Source organism: Nannochloropsis gaditana (assembly GCF_000240725.1).
Source record: "Nannochloropsis gaditana CCMP526 unplaced genomic scaffold scaffold285, whole genome shotgun sequence".
In the NCBI taxonomy this organism is placed as follows: Eukaryota; class Eustigmatophyceae; order Eustigmatales; family Monodopsidaceae; genus Microchloropsis; species Microchloropsis gaditana.
The window spans coordinates 28,108-28,957 of NW_005803668.1; the positions used below are offsets into that span (position 1 = coordinate 28,108).

The 850-nt window shown below is 62.4% G+C and overlaps 1 protein-coding gene across 1 annotated transcript in view; it reads left to right on the forward strand.

Moving 5' to 3' along the window:
* NGA_0133600 (uncharacterized protein) overlaps positions 1 to 850 on the forward strand; it is a gene marked incomplete at its 3' end in the record, with an annotated part of 4,558 nt that overhangs the window by 1,051 nt on the left and 2,657 nt on the right. The window contains exon 3 of the mRNA XM_005855115.1: positions 25 to 783. Coding sequence (XP_005855177.1) covers positions 25 to 783 — 759 coding nt within the window. The remainder of the gene's footprint in view (positions 1 to 24; positions 784 to 850) is intronic.

Sequence of the window (850 nt, forward strand, 5' to 3'; positions counted from 1 at the left end):
GATGGTGCTATCGACGCCCGGCAGACGCGACTGAATGCTCTACACAACGTCCGCGAGGTGCGCAGTGCGTCCTTCGCCCTCTGCGTGGTCCTGGTTGTGAACATTCCCCAGATCATCGCGGCCGTGGTGATCCTCTCGAAGTATTGGCATGACACCACCTGCGAGCCCTCGGAGACGACCAAGTGGAAGACCTACGCGCTGATTGCCGCCCTGCGCATGTTTCTCTACGTCTCCTCGGTCAGCGCCTTGTACCGGCTCAACGGGCGCATGCCGGCCACCACTCGTCTGATGCGGTTTCTGTCCCACGCCCGGAACGGTCTGGACGCCTTCGGCCTGATCTGGTTCGTGGTGGGGAACATGTGGCTCTTTGGGGGCGACGTGGAGATCTGCCCCCACCCCAACCGCAGCCCCGTTTACTCGCTGTGCGTGGCCTTTGTCTTCATCAACTACGCCCAGCTCTGCCTTCCCTGCGTGGTGGTGATAATAATGCTCCCCGTCCTCTGCTTTTGCCTCCCCTGCCTGATCCGGATCTTGGCCCGGATCCAGGACCCGATGCGTGGGAAGGGCGCGACTCCCAGCATGATCAACAAGCTCCCCATGATGAAATATCGACAGATCCAGGCGGAGAAAGCCGCCACCGCCTCTGCGGGGAGCCTGGAGGGACAAGCGGCGCCGCCCGCGTCGCAGGGAGGGGAACAGGACACGCAAGTGTCCGTGACGGGGGTGGAAAGCAACAGCACAAGCTGCGCCGTCTGTATCAGCGAATACGCTCCCGATGAAGATGTGCGGCTCTTGCCTTGCGCGCACTACTTCCATGCTTCGGTAGGGAAGGGAGGAGGGAGGGAGGGAG